The sequence below is a fragment of the Eurosta solidaginis genome, chromosome 5 (genome assembly GCF_040869045.1).
Source record: "Eurosta solidaginis isolate ZX-2024a chromosome 5, ASM4086904v1, whole genome shotgun sequence".
In the NCBI taxonomy this organism is placed as follows: domain Eukaryota; kingdom Metazoa; phylum Arthropoda; class Insecta; order Diptera; family Tephritidae; genus Eurosta; species Eurosta solidaginis.
In genome coordinates, this window is record NC_090323.1 from 167,561,322 (window position 1) to 167,583,119 (window position 21,798).

General features: G+C 36.5%; 1 protein-coding gene across 17 annotated transcripts in view; it reads left to right on the top strand.

The window, feature by feature from the left end:
- The window catches only part of LOC137233656 (collagen alpha-1(XV) chain-like), a 1,316,768-nt gene that overhangs the window by 1,255,650 nt on the left and 39,320 nt on the right, over positions 1-21,798 (top strand). For all 17 annotated transcript variants that reach the window (XM_067756874.1, XM_067756865.1, XM_067756879.1 and 14 more), the window contains one exon: positions 1,519-1,545. In XM_067756874.1, the coding sequence (XP_067612975.1) occupies positions 1,519-1,545 (27 nt within the window). The remainder of the gene's footprint in view (positions 1-1,518; positions 1,546-21,798) is intronic.

Consider the following 21,798-nt stretch of genomic DNA (forward strand, 5'->3'; position numbering starts at 1 on the left):
TGTAGATAGGTCAAATTTAGGGCAGAACAGCGTCCGCCGGGTCTGCTAGTATATATATATAGATTTTATTTTTCACATTTCACTATAATATTAAAACAAAATGCAGATTTTCGTTGCTTTTGAAATTCGGCTTAAAAATTGCACATGGAACAACTAAAGACACTCCTGAATTAAAAAAATGTCATAGTACCTCTAAATCGCGCGCCCCATCAGAAACTCCCCACCCTCTCGGTGGGCCTGGAGATGTGCTCTACTTGATATCATTCCCTATAATATTTTTTATTGATAAGCACGTTGTTTAATTAAACACCAACCAATTACACGGAAGTATATCCGTACCCCTGAAAATGTTAGTGCCGGTGCGTATATGCAACATTTTATTATTACGTATAAACAAATAAAAAATTTGCAATAAAATAATATTCCGACTATAAAGTGAGATATAACCTATCCTATATTTCAAGTTGGAGCAAACTACACACAGGGTGCAAAACAAATTCAAAAGCATTTCAGTAGTTTAGCATTCCATTGGCCTCAAACATAGTGACACGTGTTTTTTATATATTAAGATTATAAAACACGGCGCTTAGCTAGGCTAAACTAAAATACGTACATAAATGAAATATATATCAAATGAAAGCCTTTCAAGAGCATGTTTGCACAAAATTATAAAAATTTAAATTGGTTAATTTGTTCATTATATGTTAGTGTTTAAGGTTTGCTTATTTACCCTTGCATTGTTTTTGTAGAGTCAAATTCTAATTAGCACAAAATCACATGTACTTACATACATAGATATTTACATTTTCATTTTTTAATGGCCGATTAACATAAACGATTTGGTAGTTTCATAGCGAAGAAAGGCAAGACGTTTCGTTGTTACCCGATTATGGGGGGGTTACATACTAGTGTTAATTATTATAAAAGCAACAATTTCACACTCGCGCAACAAGTTATCCAAAATATTTCATAGCTCAAATTAGACACAAAAAACAGATCTGATCTATTTAGTTTTAAACTACCTTAGGGGTGTTCGCATATTGTAGCAAACGGTGCACGGAAAGCATGGATTGCACGGATTGTAAAGTCACAACAACAAAATAAACAAAAAAATTATATGCAATCCTTGCCATTTATACTATGCTCAAACCTATTTATATTTTCGTGCATCGAAGTGTAGGAAATTAAAATCAACCTTGCTTCAAAGTTATTCTTCTCGTTGCTCTGATATTGCTAACACAATTTTTTCATATTTCTTTGTCATATATTTGTTATTTTATGTGTAAATTCTTCGATGCTTCGTATTGATGCATGGTTTAACTTTGCAAAGGGGTGCTCTCGTAGTTTTGCATATTTTGTCGTTAGATATAAACAATCCATGCAATTCGTGCACCTTGCAAAACAACGCGAATCTCCTTATAAATTCTTTTATTAAACTTGCAAAAACTTGAACTATACAAAAATTGCTTTCATTAAATTTTAAATTCTTTCTATAAAATTTTTCCTTTACAAATGCAGTTTACAACGGCGCCCGAATATGAAACGGTAAATATATTAAGCAAAAGCAATAAATGTAAATTATTTATTGAAAAGTTAAAAAAAAACGTTAATTATTTGTCGTAGCAAGTTATAATTGTTGTTATTGTAGTTTTTGTGTATTTGTATATTCCTTACATTTTTCGCATGCAATTTTAGTATTAAAAGGAAGTTATTTTTAAAATTTAAATAACGTTCATTGAAATTTTATTTATAGGTGTAGAACCTGCAAATTTATCATAGAACATTAAATTGTTTTTTTTTTTTCACATAAGCCTCGCTATCAATTTAAGTTAAGCACATTGAATTGCGCATTCGCTAGCAATTTGGCACACGCGCAACCAAGTGCTAGTACATTAGGGTGTTTGTTATTTTATAGCGTTGCTTATTCATAATTGTCAAGTTTATACATGTCGAGAGCTTGTTGTAATTTTTAATTGATTTGATAATCTTATTTTTAATATTCTTGTTTATACAAATATTTTGTGATACTACAAAGTGGTAACGAATTAGGCTACGGCTTCTTCGGAGAATAGTTCCCCCTTTATATTGTCAATATAAAAAAAATAAAAATAAAAGACGAAATTTATCTCAAAATCACAGACTTACATTGAATCCTTAACTACACCAAAATATCACCGAATTCTGAAAACCACTCCGAAAGTTATCAGAGATAGTCTTAAAATCATCACGAAATAGTCTCGAAACTATATTATAGTACCACAATGATTCCGTTATGTTGGCCAAACTTTCGCAAAAGCCGCATCCCGAAATCTTGAAGAAGCCTCGATGCGATCTCAAAATTATATGCAGGTAGTACCATAATATTCTGGAATTTTCTCCAAAACGTGATCGCAAACTATTCCTTAATATTTCGGAAATGTACCCCCGATGGTCAGAAATTATAACCGAACTGAACCTGTAGTTATTCGGAAGTAGTAGCGAAGGATTACCGGAATGTTAAGGATATAGTACCAAAACAGTTCCAAATAATATCGAATATATTTACTATTGGTCTCCACAAAAATCACAAAATAGTTCGGAGATAGTGCGGAAAGAGTTCGGAAACTATTCGCATAAAAATTACAAAATAATATGGAAGTGGTCTCCGTGGTAGTCCCGAAAGTAATCCAGAGTCTTTTTTAAGTCATCCGAACAAAGTTCCGTGATGCACTGGTCTCAGTAAAGAAGTTATCTCTGCAAGCTCCCAAAACGACACGATCTGAACAAACTTTTAAAGTGTATCAGTGGAAGAAGGGTCATTCTGCCCATTATTTCAAAGATTCTAAGATTATGATCTATATGAACATTTTACATATCTCTCCCATCTCCTCCCCTTCACTTACACCGACGCCGTCAGTTTTACTTTCCGTTTCCCTTTATCTTTTCTTAGTCTCTTCTCTTTCCTTATCTTTTTTCTCCAACTTTCTGTTTCCCTTTCTACATGACTTGTTCTTTCACAGTCAATATAACTTTTTCTTTCACTTTCCCTTTTCTTCCTCTCTCTTTCATTTTGGCCTTACATCTTACTTGTTATTTGAACATTCAATTTCCCTTTCCCTTTACTTTTTCATTTCCATTTCCAATTCCGTCTATCACAATTTCCATTTTCTTTATCCATCTTCTCCCTTCTTCTTCCATTTCTCTTATTCTTGCCCTTCACTTCTCCCTCCCTTACCCTTCTCTTAATTATTCCCTTCCCTTATCATTTGTTCAACTATTTTTAATTCATCCTCTCTATCTCCACAGAGGTACATCCTATTCTTTCATGCCCCCCTCTCCTAACTAGACTTCCTCTTGCACCGTCTGTCAAACACAAAGTCTTCCTCTTAAACATCCCTTCTCCTTACCTGCGACTTTAATTTTTACTACATCCCCTGCAGTATATATTCCCTCACTATTTATTCACCTCTATTCATCTTTTTATCTCCTAAACGTTTCCCTTTTCCTAAAATTAATTTACAGAGCCTCAATATAGCTGTCGAAACTTATCTTTATATTGAATTTCTATATTTCCAACTATTGAATATTTGCGTCCGTCGACTACTTTAAGTGATGTCGCTAGCTGAAAATCTTTTATTAAGGACTGAGCATAATAGATTAAGTTGAAGTGGTCGGTAAATAAAGACCTCACATAGACTGAATATGTACATAGTGTTACCAGAATACTTTTGACTATCAAACGGAAAAAGGCAATTAGATGCAAGGATAATATTGTAAAATGACTCCTTCCTCTTGCCAAGTACTAAAAGTTTTCTCGGACTCAGTCCAGGAAGGAAGGAGGAAGGCAGCCCCATTCCTATGGAAGGAAACCCATTTAAACTCCCTTTGTATATTACCAATTGGCACCAGTTAACAGAACGAAGAAGCGATCGGCACGCCTTGTTGGACGGCTATAACCGTTTAAAAGGTTAAGGTCTAATAAAGTAAGTAAGTGAGTAGTTTATACATACATCCAAATAAAGAAAAATTACACAACAGACACCCTAATGTTAATATTCGCGTGTACCATAGGTAACCTTCCGTATGCATAAGCGCACATTAAACAAATTCTATCAAATATTTTTATTGCAAATTCATTGGAATTTAATATGCACAAGCATGTCTTCAATAACAGTATTTGCACCAAATTTTAATGAAGACATACGCACAAGCATACATACATGTGGCTGTTTTAATATAAATTAAGATATGTGCTTATTATATATGTATATGTAGAGCAATTACCAAATGTGTATGGGTAACACGTCATTTTTAAACGAATCTCTTGCGTTGTCACTTCCCTATGATATTTGTATGTTTTTGTATGTGTGCATATATATATGAGTAAGTGTGTGCATACTCTCGAATATGAGTAAATGTCAAAATATTGTTTCGACGAATAACCAATACATCGGATTGCAAATGCTGTGTGAGCATTTAAAGCAAGTGAATTCAGCTTTTTTTTGTTGGTATTTTAATAATAATTGTACGTGTGCGTATCCATCTGCACGTTTGCAATTGCTTATTTTTTTATTTGTTGTGTTTTTTTTTCAATTTCGCCTAACGCTTGTATCAACTTTCATTTGCCCTCTTTTCATATAATTTCGTTTTCCGTTGATTTTATTTAATTCCTCGTCTGCGCCTTTTATAGCATTTTTATTACATTGTTGCTGCTTATTTTTAAGCGCTCACCTATGTTTGGGTATGTGTATGTGCGTATCTGTGTGAGCGTCTGTATTTGTTTTCATCACATTTTGCGTTTGCAGGTGCATATGTTCACATATGCATTTGATATGAGCAACCTGGCATTTTTCAGTTAAATGCTCTTGTCAAATGTCACTCAACCTTATTAAGCAATGAAATTAAAAACAAATGTAAAAACGTTGAATTGAAAAAAAGTATCAAAAATAAACCAATCCACAAAGGCATGCATTTGATTATGGTTGTGTTGGTAACGTTTGAAACTTCCGATTTTTAGCAGATAAAAAAGCTCTATATCAGTGTTGCACACTGCCCGGAAATCTTCCAATACAGATGCAATTTGTTTTTGTAGTAGTATGTGTTTACAAGCGGAATTATAAAGCATAGAACTCAAGTAAGAAATGTTTACTGCTTAAAGTAACCGCGAAAACTGATTGACTGCTTGCTCTGCTGAGCGACATCACATGACATGTAGGTGAGCGCCGAATAGTTTTCCGAAGCTCTCGAGTGCGCTATTGCTCTAGATAATAGTGAGCACCCGAAATGCTTTAGACAAATATGTATATAACTATCGAAAAAGTTTTTATTATTCAAAGACAGAGTCCAAAATATTACACACATCGTATACCGAATTTTTTCGAAATGGCAATGGTCAAGTTATGGAATAGCCTCAAACACATAAACCCTGTACTGAATAAGTTATTTATGGTTTAACAATTAGTCTCAAAGAAAGAATTTTAAGTGGAATGAATCGAATCTCTGCTGCTTCTATGATAGAACGAATGAACATTGGAGACTACAGGAAAAAGGAATACAGCCGCACCTTCATACCGAATGCTAATCTTACAAACACAGGACGAAATTATTCCTTCCTTAGCAAAAATAATAAAATAAATAAAACCTATCACATGCGAGAAAAATAACGAGGCTTGATAGTTCTTGCTTGAAAGCATTAAAATGTTAAAAAAGGTTCAATGGGCGATACAATATCTGGTATATGAATAGATAATTAGAAACTCAACAAACGCATCATCGCTCATAGTCAAGCTGACATAACATCCCTTAATGGAACATGATACTTCGTGAGAATTTTCCTCAAGCTCGAGGACGCAATTCACTTTTCCATGTTTTCTCAAAAACTTACCCAGATATTTGGATTGGCCCTTCCAAGCTCATATTTTCAAATACGAAAACCATCTGTATACAATTGCCAGTACGCTCCTCTCAGCCTGTGTAAAGAGACGTCTCTGTGGTTCCTATTCGCTCTCTCAAGAAATGAAGTTTTCTCCCACCAATATGAGTTATACGCAAGAGTGAAATTATCTACCAAGGCATTCACAGCCCTTTTCGAAAATCACAACCCCGTTACAGGTGACTTCTTAAATATACATTATTAGAATGTGTCTCGTCACGAGGTCGAGTGCGTAAGAATGCATCTTTACTCCTTCAAAATCTGAGTGATGAATCGATGATTCCATCGTCCTCGGACAAAACCTCAGAATAGTGAAATCTTTCGCTACTTTAGAACTTAATTAGGCTGCGAACATTGGTAACCAAATCAGCGTTATTATTGCTTAATTCATTTTAGCAGTTCTTGGAAACTTCTAAAGGTATTAGCTAGTAGTGTGATCCCGAATCATGCTTAAATCTAACAAAGTAGGCTAGTCATAATAATTTGGCGCGATATAAGTCCTGGTAGATTGGAAATGAATGAATCCTCCAAATTTTGCAAATTCCACCCATTTTTGGGACAATTTTTAAGAGGCATGTAATTGGGAACTGGGGACGGCTTATGCAATATGAATATGAATACCATACGTGAATACCAAGTATTTATGAAGCTCGTTAGGAAAACATATAGGTGTATGTCCTAAAAGCCAATATTTTTAAGTTAACGAGAGCTCGCCCAGGGTTTGAAATTATACCACAACAGAGTGTATAACTTTATGCGAAACAAATAGTTTTCGAGCAAAACAACCAATACCGATAATTTTTTTTTTTTTTTTTATTATTATTTTTCTGCTATTTAGATATTATCGGGTTGACAGCTTGTTGTCGGCATCTTAACGCTTATTGTTGTTATTGTTGTAACAATCCTTATCGTTTTTTATGGACTTATTAAAAGCGAGGTTTACAGATGTGTCATCGAATTTATACTGAAGAATTATCGATATCTGTTTCAAAATAAACTGATGAGTCATCGATAACATATTGGTAACAGGTCGATATTAAGTTGGTCACAATCCGATGAGAAATTTATAGCTTTTCGGTACTTAACACCAGCTTATAATAATTGAATATTCAATTCAACACACCATTAAACAAACAAACACAAAATAGATGACTTTTTGATAAAAAGAAAATAATCGACTACTTTTCTATTACAAATCAATTACTTGCAGATAACGAATCTATAACCTTCTAAAATATAACCGTTAACTGCTCTGTAAGAAATCGACAAATTTTCGATAACATATAGATAACATTTTGATAAAAATTCAATAGCTTTCTGATAATAAATTTTTAGTTTTCCGATAACAGTTGGTGATTTTTCAATAATACATAGATAATCAGTAAGTCGTTGATAACCTTAGTTATACAAAATCAAATTTATAAAACTTCGGTAACAAATCGATAACTCGTATTATAATTCACCACTATTAAGCCAATAGGTAAGCGTTAACCCATTGACTACGAAATGATAACACTTCGATAACAGTTCTACCACGTACTTTGTTCCAGCAATAGGCAGAAGTGTGGTGACTACACTGAGGCTGGTATTCTGTGTTCCCCCGTACAGCATACCAGTCCCACACACATTCATAAGACTACTCTTACGCTTATACGTACCTTATGATTACATTCCGCACTCCCCCATACCATGACTAAATATGTTTACACACTTTAGTTAATAAAAACGCATACAAATACAAAAAAGTGTGATTTAAAAAAAAAATTCTACTACACCTCTTGACCTCACTCGTTTACTTGCTTAAATGCCCGTACAAATTGATGCTTAAAAAAAATTGTAGTTTGAATGTTAGTAAATATGTCAGTGAATTGCGGACATTTTGCAACTCACTTCTGTTTTCTAACCTACTTTGTATCAAGATTGGAACTCATTATTGTGCTCATGATGGTTTATATGCCTGAAGGAATATCAAACAATAAAGGCGGTGATATGCCTTATAAAACACTCAACCATGAAACTGACAGGCATACATTACTTTCCTCACTGATATCGCGTAATACAATGGCATACAAAAAAAATGTAAATGAATCTGTTTTAAAAGCGAAACCAGAAATAATGGCTAGGAAGATTTATGTTTGCATGCTGACTCATAGTAGAAATATATGAATACAATGGAAAAAGAAATTAAATAAACCTGGTCAGTCAAAGCAAAAATTCCCCAAAATTTATATACGCGGAGAAAAAAAAGATTGGCTCTATGAATTTATGCAGTTTTTACCTAGTTTTGTTTAAGCAGTAGCTTTCTCTATTTTCTTTTAAAAATATGTACGGATCTTATAGTTCCGTTGAAAGTTATGCTAACGAGTTCGTTGTTCTGCTTATGGTCAAAGCTGCCATTTTGTGAAGGTTTACGGTTATGGTTAAGGCTACGGTGTATGAGTACGAATATGATTTTTTGAAAGAATTACAGGATCGTCTAGGAAATGTTAGTCTGCGCAGACAGATGAAAAATAGAAAATAAAACGTTGGGTGGGATCGCTGTACTCAAAAAAACCCGGGAATCAGTCGGTCTTAACAACTTCTCGACTCTTGATGTGCTTTACAGGCAGAACTTCTTGGACAGTACAGTCTCAGAAACCGACGCCTACACCCTTCCCTTTGCCAGGTCTCAGCGCTTAGCAATATTGATGGAAATTAATGTGCTGCGGACATAAGTCGTTTTTGCAGTTTCGCGGAATTATTTTATTGACTGCTTACAGTAAATCATTATTTGCACATTTCTTGCGATAAGATTTAATTTATGAGACAATTTCTCCATAAAATGAGTGTTTCATGACTCGTAAGGAAGTCGTTTTTTATACTCAGTCAAATTAAAAAAAAAAAGTTAATATCTTTACAGTATATAAGTAAATTATGTCAAGATTTAACTCCAATAATGATATGGTGCAACAAAATACAAAAATAAAAGAAAATTTCAAAATGGGCGTGGCTCCGCCCTTTTTCATTTAATTTGTCTAGGATACTTTTAATGCCATAAGTCGAATAAAAATTTACCAATCCTTGTGAAATTTGGTAGGGCTTAGATTCTAGGACGAAACTGTGTTTTTATACACAGTCTACCATCTGTCCTTCCGCTCGGCCGTTAACACTATAACTTAAGCAAAAATTGATATATCTTTACTAAACTCAGTTCACGTAATTATCTGAACTCACTTTATATTGGTGTAAAAAATGGCAGAAATCCGACTCTGACCACGCCCACTTTTTCGATATCGAAAATTTCGAAAAATGAAAAAAATGCCATAATTCTATACCAAATACGAAAAAAGGGATGAAACATGGTAATTGGATTGGTTTATTGACGCAAATATAATTTTAGAAAAAAGCTTTGTAAAATGGTTGTGAGACTACCATATTAAGTAGAAGAAAATGAAAAAGTTCTGCAGGGCGAAATCAAAAGCCCTTGGAATCTTGGCAGGAATACTGTTCGTGGTATAACATATATAAATAAATTAGCGGCACCCGACAGACGATGGTCTGGGTCACCCTGGTCCACATTTTGGTCGATATCTCGAAAACGCTTTCACATATACAACTACCACCACTCCCTTTTAAAACTCTCATTAATACTTTTAATTTGATACCCATATCGCACAAACAAATTCTAGATTCACCCCTGGTCCACCTTTATGGCGATATCTCGAAAAGGCGTCCACCTATAGAACTATGGCCCACTCCATTTTAAAATACTCATTATCCCCTTTCATTTGATACCCATATTGTACAAAGGCATATCCGAAAATGTGTCAACCTACAGAACTAAGGCCCACTCCATTTTAAAATACTCATTATCCCCTTTCATTTGATACCCATATTGTACAAAGGCATTCTAGAGTCAGCCCTGGTCCACCTTTATGGCGATATCCCTAAATGGCGTCCACCTATAGAACTATGGCCCACTCCCTTCTAAAATACCTTTTAATACCTTCCATTTGATACCCATGTCATACAAACACATTCCAGGGTTACCCTAGGTTCATTTTCCTACATGGTGATTTTGTCTCCATAGCTCTCAAATGAGTATGTAGTGTTCGGTTACACCCGAACTTAGCCTTCCTTACTTGTTCTTTTTTTTTTTTTTGTTAACTGGGAAATCTTGTGGACACACACACTCACAAAAATTTCAGCGCAAATGAGGAACATGCATAAACGAATAAAATTTAAATGTCTACGAATTTTATTTACGATGACATACAAAAATTTGGGTTTATATGGCGTATACGTAACATTTCACAGCCATTTGATTGAATCAAATTTTAGATATAAAAGATTTTAAGCTTTGAAAGCAAGAATATAAAAGTTATAGAGAATTTATTCAGCTTGTAGATGTGGATTCACAAAAAAAAAACTAATTCACAAAATTAAGTGGAGAGTGGTGAGTAAGGCAAAGCGTAACCTGTCACGGTTTGAAAATGTTTATTTTTAAGCATAGGAAATAAAATAAATCTGCGTAAATCATTTTAAGCACTTTTGTGTGAATTTATATGTACAACATAAACATTTCACCTGCTAAGTGCATGTTATTAACTTATAAATGAAAAGGTCATTGTTACGTGATTTGAATTTTTAAAGTTTTTTATTGTTATATTTATTTTGTTTGTAAGTGTAATAGGCAGTAACGGTAAACGGTAATCGTGATGTACTATAGGAATTCGCGAAATTGGTTAAATACATTTTCTGAATAGAATCAACGTTTTTTTATTCATTCTCTTAAAATTGAGCGCTTTGTTTCGCTGGTACATCCAAATAACGTAAGATTGGTGACTTGAAAATCAAACTTTGCAAATTGAATTGAAATATTGGGAAAAGTTACCACGAGCTATTAAGATAGCTCTCGAATATATTTGCAGTATGTATAAGGAGTTTAATTGCAATTCATTCTTTGTGAAGCCATCGAGGTATTTTTCTGGCATGCCGTTCGAAGTCGAGAAAACTGTAGACCTCACCAGTTGATAGAAAACACTTGAAAGTAGCACACCACAAGTTGGAAAAGGAGCTCGCTTGCAGAAAGTCTATGCTAAGGGGATTTTATGAGTTCACACAGGAGGAACCCAAATAAGAAGCTGAGAGACTGAATAAAACCAAATTAGTACAATAAAGATGAAAAGTTAGGATAATAATGAAAATGAAAAGGGCAAAGATAAGACAGTAACGAAAGTAGTGCAGAAAGGCCAGGGTTTAGAAACGAAATAGCAAGTAAAAATAGGATGGAAGAGTGAAAAATGGGAGGATAGTGCTGGTAATGACAATGACGGAGATGACGAAAATTATGATGCTGATCCCGCCAGCACTTGGGCCAATGATAAAGAAACGCTCATAAATTAGCCGGCGCTTGTATTATAGGAATCTACAATGTGTTCGCCGAGCCTTCAAAACACGCCGTATAAAATTACATGACTGTCAAAATTCCGCGCATGGAGCTGTCAGTTGATGTGTTCTTATGTCTCCAGAACATTATCTACACAGTGATTGTAGAATATTCCCCATACAGGAGAAATGAGACGAAATGCTGAACAAAGAGTTTCTGCTGAATACCCTCTTGATCATCCCTACAGACATCAGATTAAAAAGATCCCGTCTAGTAGGAGCTAAAGTAGTCATCACTATAAGTACTATGAAGAAATCTGGCACTTAAAACTGTATGAGGAAAAGGAGCATGAAAAGGCCCTCAAAGATATCCACAAAAAGTCGTCGGACTACGTTGCCAGATATTGCTTGCTGAACACAGTTCTGAAAGACAAATACCCTAAACTCGCAGTTGAAGAAAGCGGTTTCCCCAAGTAGACGGGCTTTGAATTAGCTCAAATTTGACTTGGATACTGTATTTGGTCATTATCTTTTGTTATATAGGTTTATCTCATTGGTCCCAATTCTTTTGAAACAGCAAGTTTCCGCGAACATCCGTATGAGGGTATTGGTGACAACTTGTGGGTGGTCGGAACTATTGGATATGCCGCACTGCTACAACATCAACAACATGAAGGTGATAAGCAACCCTGAAGAATACTATAACGGAATGAATTCGTAATCGAAAAACAGGAGTAAATCTTCTCTACGGACATAGTTAAAGATATGGTTACATGTGCGTTTGCAGTTATGGTTGCAGTTATGATTACAGTAACAAAAAATAACAAAACAAAAGGAATCAGTTACGGATACCTTTACAGTAATGTTTATGGTTTCGATTACTGTCAGAATTACGTTAACGGTACGTCTACGGTTATATATATATATATATATACGGTTATGACGACGTTTCCGGTCTCGTTAACGGTTATGTTTTCAGTTGTGTTTACAGAAATACTTTCGGCTACGTTTACAATTACGTTTTCGGTTACGTATACGGCTACGTTCACGATTATGTTAACGGCCACTTTTACGGCTACTTTCACGTTTATGTTTACTACCATGGTTACGTTGGGCTAACGGTTACGCTTACGGCTACACTTACGCTTTCATTCAACATTTTTTAAGGTGAGAGTAATGGCAACGGTGAGGATCTTATAATTCCGGTAAAAGTTATAGTGACGACTTCACTGCTATGTTTATAATCAAAGCTGGAATTTATCACGTTTGCAGTTATGGGTTAAGGCTACTGCAAAAATTGTGATTTTGTGGAGGAATGGCAGGATCGCCTAGGATATGGCAGTCTTCACAGATGGATCAGAAATGGAAAGAAAACTTTCGTGTTACCAACTTTGTGACTTTTTGAGTGTCTTCCAGGCGGAACCCTTTCCACAGTTCAGGACAATACAATCTCAAACCTTACACCCACACCCTACCCTTTGTTCGATCCCAGTATATTGAAGGAAATAATGTGCTGATAAGATGGCCAAGAAAGTTTCCGAATGGAGTGGGGTCGCTCTCTTGCTCTGTTCCCATAGGGGGTTCAAAAAAAATAGTGTTTAGCTGGAGCATCATATTTCATTCGCATAACGAGTCCCAGTCAGTGTTGCCGCTGTGTATAAATTCACTGGACACAAAAAGCTTTGAAAATCCTTTTTGTTACTTGCATTCGCCATGCCGTAAACCTTTCAAGAACTTCTCTCAAATACTTCCAGAGCTTTTATTTTTGCTAGTGTTAATTTCAGTTCCCAAATAAACGAAGTCTTCTACCATTTCTAAATTATGGTTGCCAACAGTGACGTGGTTGCGGAAATGTGGTGACCATGTTCCTGATGACTACGCGTATTTGGTTTTGTTCTAATTCACTATCAAAGCCATCTGTTCATCTTTTCTCCTTCTTTAACAGTTTGAAGTATGCAGAACTTATCGCGCAGGTGTTTAGGCCGATGATATCAATGTCGTTAGCATACGCCAGTAATTGCACGATTTAATAGAATATTGTTCCAGACCGTTTTAATTCTGCAGCACGAAATTTCCTTTAGTTTCGAGCGGCCCAGGGAGATCTTTCCGAATTCTGAAAGAGCTAATGGTTGTGTCTGAACGTCAGTTTGCACTGCCGTATAAGTTTCGTGAGGAAACCAAGCTCAGACATAGCAGCTAAGGACCAATCAGTCAACTTATGGGTCCCTGTCTTTCGCTGACGGGACCTTATATGCGATACTAAGAAGACTGATTGCGCAATATTTTGGCAGTTTTCGGGATCCCTCTTCTTGTAGACTGGGCAACACTTAGATTCCAATGGTCGGTTATACACACGTCCGAGTATATTTTGCAAAGAAGCTGATGCATGCGCCTTACCAAATTCTCCCCACCGTATTTGAATAGCTCCGAAGGTAAGTTCCTGTGGCTTTGTTGTTTTTTTACACATTATTTCCTGAGTTTCACTTTATATATTCACAAGTATTTTCGCTTAAGTAATACTAATCAATCAGCAAGTGGGAATAAATGAATTTGTATTATGTCCCATCTGTCACTGGCCATTCCCCCGTTGGAGCATATTTTATATTTATTGAAGTAAAAGCCCAAATAACAAATTATACAGTTAGCTTGAAATTTCATATAGCGTGTAAAACCTTTATAAAGATAATTTGTCTCGATTCTCGTTGACATAATCATAAACATAAATTATTTTAAGTATTCGCCGCGTGAAAGCCGCATGAGGACCAGGTTGTCTAAATAGAAAAATAGACGCAAAAATCAATCATATTTCTATGCAATAAATACAAAATTTGCTGGCATCAATCAAACACTTGTTTTTATGTGTGTGCAAGGAGCCACATATGTATTTGTTTGTTTTTGTTTAGAAAAAGCTGTGCAAGCCATGTATATTTACGTGACACGTGAAATTCTCAAATCATTTCAAATAATTTTTCTGATTACGTCACTTGTCATAAGCAGAGTCATTGCCAATTTACTGTTTGTTAATAGCGGGATGACAAGAAAATAAAATAGTGATGTATATTGGAACGATTTTCCGTCATCCCTTGTCAAATTTGGTTTCGAGGCAAACCGGTTTCGGCGTTGTGCCAATTTTCATTCTGAGAGAACCAAATTTGACAAGGGATGACGCAAAATCGTTTCAATATACATCATTTATCCACGCTGTCGGAAAATGAACACAACAAAATAAATCTATTCTATATACATATATAAAATTGAAATTATGTATGTATGTAGGTATAGATCGACTTGCGTCCTAAACGGACGGACCGATCACAACGAAATTTGCACAACCCACTAGAAACCTTCCATCGATGGTCATAGGCTAAACATAAATTCAGTATAAATAAGGACGGGACTGTCTTCGGCACAGCCTTTCATGAATGGGGGTGAACAATAATCTTATCCCGTTCGTAACCTCCAAATAATCGGATGTATAAGAAAAGAAATATATAGTGAACAGATGTACATACCTAAACGATTTTTAAGATAAAAATAAAATAAACAAGTAAGGAAGGCTAAATTCGGGTGTAACCGAACATTACATACTCAGTTGAGATCTGTAGAGACAAAGTAAGGGAAAATCACCATGTAGGAAAATGAACCAAGGGTAACCCTGGAAAGTGTTTGTATGACATGTGTATCAAATGGAAGATATCAAAGAGTATTTTAAGAGGGAGTAGGCCATAGATCTATGGGTGGACGCCATTTAGGGATATCGCCATAAATGTGGACCAGGGAGGAATCTAGAATTTGTTTGTACGATATGGATATCAAATGAAGGGCCTTAATGAGTATTTTAAAAGGGCGTGGCCCTTAGTGCTATAGGTGGACGCCTTTTTGAGATATCGCCATAAAGGTGGACCAGGGGCTACTCTAGAATTTGTTTGTACGATATGGGTATCAAATGAAAGGTGTTAATGGGTATTTTAAAAGGGAGTGGTGGTAGTTGTATATGTGAAGGCGTTTTCGAGATATTCACTAAAATGTGGACCAAGATAACCCTGAACATCATCTGTCGGGTACCGCTAATTTATTTATATATGTAATACCACGAACAGTATACCTGCCAAGATTCCAAGGGCTTTTGATATCGCCCTGCAGAACTTTTTCATTTTCGGTGTCACACCCATTTTGCAAAGTTTTTTTCTAAAGTTATATTTTGCGTCAATAAACCAATCTAATTACCATGTTTCATCCCTTTTTTCGTATTTGGTATAGAATTATGGCATTTTTTTAATTTTTCGTAACTTTCGATATCGAAAAAGTTGGCGTGGTCATAGTCGGATTTCGGCCATTTTTTACACCAAAACAAAGTAAGTTCAGATAAGTACGTGAACTGAGTTTAGTAAAGATATATTGATTTTTGCTCAAGTTATCGTGTTAACGGCCGAGCGGAAGGACAGACGAACGACTGTGTAAAAAAACTGGGCGTGGCTACACCCGATTTCGCCCTTTTTCACAGAAAACAGTTACCGTCCTAGAATCTAAGCCCCTACCAAATTTCACAGGGATTGGTTAATTTATGTTGGACTTATGGCATTAAAAGTATCCTATGCAAATTAAATGAAAAAGGGCGGAGCCACGCCCATTTTGAAATTTTCTTTTATTTTTGTATTTTATTGCACAATATCATTACTGGAGTCGAATGTTGACATAATTTACTTATATACTGTAAAGATATTGAATTTTTTGTTAAAATTTTACTTTAAAAAACAATTTTTTTTAAGTGGGCGTAGTCTTTCTCCGATTTTGCTAATTTTAATTGAGCATACAAGTAGTAATAGGAGTAACGTTCGTGCCAAATTTCATCATGATATATTCAACGGCTGCGAAATTACAGCTTGCAAAACTTTTAAATTACCTTCTTTTAAAAGTGGGCGGTGCCACGCCCATTGTCCAGAATTTTACTAACTTTCTATTCTGCGTCATAAAGTCAACACACATACCAAGTTTCATCGACTTGCCTGTCTTTGGCAATGAATTATCGCATTTTTTCGGTTTTTCGAAATTTTCGATATCGAAAAAGTGGGAGTGGTTATAGTCCGAAATCGTTCATTTTAAATAGCGCTCTGAGATGAGTATCCAGGAACCCACATACCAAATTTCATCAAGATACCTGAAAATTTACTAAAGTTATCGTGTTAACGGGCAGACGGACGGACGGACCGACGGACATGGCTCAATCAAATTTTTTTTCGATACTGATCTGTATCTGTCTCGATTCCTTTATACCTGTACAACCAACCGTTATCAAGTCAAAGTTAATATACTCTGTGAGCTCTGCTCAACTGAGTATAAAAAATAGGTAGGTACTTTGTGTGAGGATGCAAAGTTTCAGGTTTTTTGTGGTCTGCGTGTAAAAACTATGACTACGAAATACGTATTTCAACAACATATGACGTAAACGTAACTAAATGATGAAATATGATGAATTTTGAAGCTTCTGGACGTAAAAAAGGGGCAAAAATTACAGTTTATATGGGGTATATATATAATATTAATATAAGAGTTAAATAATATTTTGGCATGAATCAAAACGATAGCGGAAACAACTCTCCACGGGGTAACCAGCATTTGCTGCACAATCCCTCTGCTCCGGCAGCTCGCACATCGGATGTGGAGGTGCCAAATTCAAGCTTAAATATTACGATGAATGAAACCGAGACGACCGAGCAGAATCGTATTCGAAACCGTGACAATATAAAAATGAAGCAGAAAACGAGAATATGTACGTGGAATGTGCGTACACTCCATGAGAGCGGAAAACTGGAGCAACTGAGAAGGGAAATGCAGCGCTATAAACTAGACATAGTAGCCATACAGGAGTGCAGATGGACAGAACGTGGCCGCTTAAACGACCAAGAGACAACTTTTCTGTACTCAGGCCGAAAAGAGGTAGAGAGTCACACCAGTGGCGGGTGTATCCTAATGGCAAGGAAAATAGCAGACAGCATCATTGAATAGGTGCCAATAAGCCCTAGAATTCTGATGCTGATGCTACGTACAAGGGCAAGGAAACTGATCATAATGGATGTGTATGGGCCTACCGAGAACCAAAGTGTGGAAACAAAAAATGAGTTTTTTGATACGCTAAGCAGCTGCGTAAACAGATATGTACGGCAAGGTGACATATTTATGATGGTGGGCGATCTTAACGCCAAAGTCGGATCCGAAAATGACGGGCTGGAAGTATACTTGGGTAAACACAGCCCTGGTATCCGGAATGACAACGGAAGCAGGCTCATCGACTTCTGCTGCGAATATGATTTGGTAGTCGGCGGAAGCTTACTCCCACATAAACCAGCCCACAAAACGACATGGACGTCTCCCGACCAACGTATCAAGAATCAAATTGATCACATACTGATAAACAAGAGATGAAGAACATCGTTGCTAGATGTACGCGTTAAAAGAGGCGCGGAAATTGGTAGTGATCATCAATTGGTAGTTGGTAGTTTTAGAATCAAAGTAAATGCAGTAAAGAAAAGTCTACAGAAAATGAGTACGAAAATGATATAGGGAAATTAGAGCACCAGGAGTTCCGCAGTAACTTCAATGCGGCAGTGCGAGAATGTTTCGAGCACGAGTGTACAAATGATGGTACGACTGTAGCGCTGAACATGGTTAGCAATATATATCAAGAAGTTGGTAGCAGCATCCTTGGATACAAGAATAGAACAATGAAAGTATGGCTAAGTAACGATACGTGGACTCTAGTTGAACAGCGACGACAAATCAAAGAATCCCTTCTCAGATGGGAAAATAATACAGATTCAGTTGAAGCAAGAGAGTTATCAGCAAACTATAAAGAAAAATGCGGACAAATAAAGAAGTCAGCTAGAAAGGATAAGAGAAAATGGGTTGACGCATTAGCAAGTCGAGCCGAGACGGCAGCTAGAGTAAATAACATGAAGGAACTATATGGTATAAGCAGAGAACTCACTGGGAAGCATTATAAGGGACCAAAACCAATTAAAGATACAAATGGAAACATTATCACTAACAGTGAACAACAAATGAAGGTATGGGTGGAGCACTTTAAGAATGTTTTGATTAGTCCCGTAGGTGCTTATAGCGAGGACGCGGGCAACAGTGATATTATCTTAAACTCCAGCAACCAACTCCACTTTAGTGAAGTGAACAGTTCGCCACCCACCAAAAATGAAATTATAACTGCGATCAAGTCTCTAAAGAAAGGTAAAGCACCAGGAATTGATAATATATATGCTGAATACATATAAAAGCAGATCCAGATTCTGCAGCCGAAGCTCTGCTTCAAATTTTTCGTCAGATATGGGAAGAAGAATCCTACCCCCATCAATGGAACGAAGGCATTGTTGTGAAAGTGCCAAAAAAAAGGAGATGCTTCAGATTGTAGCAATTACAGAGGTGTCACTTTACTCCCTATTCCCAGCAAAGTATTCTCTACGATTTTACTAACGAGAATTCAAGAGGCCGTGGAAACAGCGTTACGGAAAAACCAGTTTGGCTTTAGACAAAACAGATCCTGCGTTGACCTAATAAATACTGTTCAAATTATTGTTGAACAATTCTGCGAATATAGAACATCCGCCTATTTACTACTAATTGACTTCGAAAAAGCCTTTGACAGCCTTGAGAGGCAATTCATATGGGATGTATTACGAAGCCGAGGTATAAATAATCTACATTATAAAGGCCATGTATGACGAGTTGAAAAGCCGTGTGAGTCACGACGGATGTCTTTCGGAACCCTTCAATGTCAAAAGCGGTGTACGGCAGGGTTGTGTACTCTCTCCGCTTTTGGTCATCGTGGCATTGGATGAAATTATGAGGCGTGCGACAACCGGAAGGCATGGAATACAGTGGACACCTTTCGGTCAGTTAAAAGACTTAGAGTATGCAGACGATGTCTGTATGCTAAGTCATAGAGGCACAGATCCACAATATAATTTAGAAGCCGTGGACAGATACGCCAAAAGGGCCGGGCTAAGTATCAATACCGACAAAACAAAAATCATAAAATGCGGTTATAATGTTTCAGCAAGACCAACAATGTTCACTGTCGATGGAAACGAAATTGAATGTGTAGAATCCGCAGTTTACCTCGGCAGTATTATCTCCAACAGAAGCGGCGCGGACGAGGACGTTACATCCCGCATAAATAAAGCAAGAGCGGCTTTCGGCCAACTGACAGAAGTATGGAGGTCCAGTCATATATCACTGAAAACTAAGCTGCGACTATTTAATTCAAATGTTAAATCAGTGCTCTTTTATGCTTGTGAGACGTGGAAAAGTTCAAGTTTATCGAGAAGCGCCTGCAAGTTTTTATTAATAAATGCCTACGCCGAATCTTGAAAATTCGATGGCCCGAAATAATAACAAACGACGAGTTGTGGCGAAGGACAAGCCAAACAAAGGCAGCCACAGAAATTGCAAAACGCAAGTGGTCGTGGATTGGACACTCGATTAGGAGGCCTACAGATAATATAGCAAGGCAAGCACTGCGGTGGAACCCGCAGGGAAGCAGAAGACCCGGGGCGCCAGCGAAAACCTGGCGTAGAACTGTCGATAAGGAATTGGAAGATGCAGGTTACACGTGGAATGATGTCACGAGGATAGCACCAAATAGAATCAGATTCAAATCGGTTGTCGAGGCCCTATGCTCCATTAGGAGTTAAGGAACGAAATAAGAAGAAGAAGATATAATATATATACCACCGATCTCTATGATTTTTTCAGACAACAATATATGTTATATACGTAAGCATTTGGTGAAACTTGAAGCTTCTAGCTGTTAAAATGGGGCTGAAATTGCGAAAAGTTTCTTATCTGAACAATCGGTTTTATGAGATAAATACTATATATACAACCGATCTCTATGATTTTTTCAGACAACAATATATGCTACATACGCAAGCATTCGGTGAAATTTGAAGCTTCTATCTGTTAAAATGGGGCTGAAATTGCGAAAATATTGCGTTTTCCAACCCAAAATCAGTTTTAAATATTTTGAAAAAAACCTTGTTTTTTTTCAAAATACTATAACTTTTTCAAACATTTACCGTTTGGGATCATTTTTTTTTTAAATATATGTTTTTAAATGTACTTTTCGGAAAAAATACAAAAAAAATTTTAAAGCTTTTTTTTTCAATTAAATAAAAAAAAATTAAATTCTCGGCCCACTCCGGGATTAGTGGGGATGATTGCAGAATTGATTGAAGTTTTTTATGTGAAAAAAAAGGGCGAAATTCGAAAAATCTCGAAAAACTGAACTAAAAAAAAACTTTAAAATTTTTTTTGAATTTTTTCCGAAAAGTACGTTTAAAAACAAATTAAAAACAAGTAAGGAAGGCTAAGTTCGGGTGTAACCGAACATTACATACTCAGTTGAGAGCTATGGAGACAAAATAAGGAAAATCACCATGTAGGAAAATGAACCTAGGGTAACCCTGGAATGTGGTTGTATGACATGTGTATCAAATGGAAGGTATTAAAGAGTATTTTAAGAGAGAGTAGGCCATAGTTCTATGGATGGACGCCATTTAGGGATATCGCCATAAAGGTGGACCAGGGCTGACTCTAAAATGTGTTTGTACGATATGGGTATCAAATGAATGGTGGTAATGAGTATTTTAAAAGGGAATGGGCTTTAGTTCTATAGGTGAACGCCTTTTCGAGAAATCGCCATAAAGGTGGACCAGGGGTGACTCTAGAATATGTTTGTACGATATGGGTATCAAATGAAAGCTGTTAATGAATATTTTGAAAAGCAGTGATCCTTAGTTCCATAGGTGGACGCCGTTTCGAGATATCGCCATAAAGGTGGACCAGGGGTGTCTCTAGTTGTACGATATGGGAATCAAATGAAAGGTGTTACTGAGCATTTTAAGAGGGAGTGGGCATTAGGTCTATAGGTGCACGCCTTTTCGAAATGTCGCCATTAGGGTGGGCCAGGGGTGACTCTAGAATGTGTATGTATGATATGGGTATCAAATGAAAGATGGTAATGAGTATTTTAAAAGGGAGTAATCCTTAGTTCTATAGGTGGACGCCTTTTCGAGATATCGCCATAAAGGTGGACAAATGGTGACTCTAGAATGTTTGTACGATATGGGTATCAAACGAAAGGTGCTACTGAGCATTTTAAGAGGAAGTGGGCATGAGGTCTATAGGTGGACGCCTTTTCGAGGTATCGTCATTAGGGTGGGCCAGGGGTGACTCTAGAATATGTTTGTACGATATGGGTATCAAACGAAAGGTGTTACTGATCATTTTAAGATGGAGTGGGCATTAGGTCTATAGGTGGACGCCTTTTCGATATATCGCCATTAGGGTGAGCCAGGGGTGACTCTAGAATGTTTGTATGATATGGGTATCAAACGAAAGGTGTTACTGAGTATTTTAAGAGGGAGTGGGCATTAGGTCTATAGGTGGACGCCTTTTCGAGATATCGCCACTAGGGTGGGAAAGGCGTGACTCTAGAATGTTTTTGTACG